This window comes from Echinococcus granulosus (genome assembly GCF_000524195.1).
Source record: "Echinococcus granulosus chromosome Unknown EG_S00015, whole genome shotgun sequence".
NCBI classification, from domain to species: Eukaryota; Metazoa; Platyhelminthes; class Cestoda; order Cyclophyllidea; family Taeniidae; genus Echinococcus; species Echinococcus granulosus.
The window spans coordinates 2,877-4,019 of NW_020170395.1; the positions used below are offsets into that span (position 1 = coordinate 2,877).

The 1,143-nt window shown below is 41.9% G+C and overlaps 1 protein-coding gene across 1 annotated transcript in view; it reads right to left on the bottom strand. All coding sequences in view use genetic code 11, as the record gives it.

The window, feature by feature from the left end:
• Nucleotides 1–901: 901 nt before the first annotated feature.
• EGR_03020 (hypothetical protein) overlaps nt 902–1,143 on the bottom strand; it is a gene marked incomplete at both ends in the record, with an annotated part of 10,773 nt that continues 10,531 nt past the window's right edge. The window contains one exon of the mRNA XM_024492269.1: nt 902–1,127. Coding sequence (XP_024353195.1) covers nt 902–1,127 — 226 coding nt within the window. The remainder of the gene's footprint in view (nt 1,128–1,143) is intronic.

The following is a 1,143-nucleotide window of genomic DNA, read 5'->3' on the forward strand; positions in this document are numbered from 1 at the left end:
GGTGGACAAAAAACTCGGTGTGCCGAAGGGTTTTTGTGGGACACTTCTAACGTGATTACTGAGTCAGCTTAAGCATTTGGCATCAAATCCTGACATTTTTTCGTAAAGATCTCTCTTTGTTTAAATTGCCAGCCCCTAGAGGTGTGACAATATATCTCTGTAATAAACTGCGTTTATACAAACCAGGAGTTGTTTCCACAAGTATTTTTGCGAGTATTTGCATTGACCCCCTCACATTTATCAACAAAGGCATCTGTCTCAAAGTCTTCATCTGGTGTGGATCCGGTTAATGGACTCCGTGGAGTTCAGACAACTCACATGCGCAGCATCAGCGCATGGGAATTGGCAACCAGATTGCAACGGTAGGCTGTTTGAAAAGGCTGAGAGCCTAGAAGCAAGGATGGCCCCAAAAATGCTGTAATCACTTCAATTAAATAACAGGATAATGCATAAAAGGGACATTAGTTCCCTATCACTCAGAGACAAAGAGGGATAATTGTCGATTGGACAGATGACTTAGCTCTGGCTGGTTTATACCGTTTAGACCCTTCAAACCAGTATTAGAGGACTAGGAGATAGTGGCGACGATCATTAGATCATCTGCTTTGTTTAGTCAAAAATAATGAAATTCATTAAAGCAATGAGGAGTGGGAATACCTGGAGCTCTGCCATTACAGTACCTCGTGTACACCATTCATGCAGCATTGCTCATACTGTGGGAACTTTCCTACAGGATGATGGACCTTCACCCTAGTACCCATGAAGGTGCACGAAATAGCAGTGGTGGTTAGACTCCATCGATGTATTTTGTAGATTTGGGATCATTATGCAACCCAATACTGCGTATCTTCAGAAACGAGGGATTTCTTCGCGCCGCTTTCACCTTGCTTGCTCCGATCCATTACACCATAAATGGTATCATGTACTCTATGTTAGCTGGTTCAAAAAATTCAACAAGTGTATGAAAACCTTCTCCTTGTTTCTTTAAAGTCGCGGCCACTCCCTTATTCCCAAGCCTATTCATATAGTTTGGTGCGGAAAAAATTGACACAAGCTTTTTATTGAAAACTTTAGCACCATCCTGGAAAACTTGGTGAGCTCGAATAATGTTCATAATGTTGTACTTGCTAAGAAACGCATCCA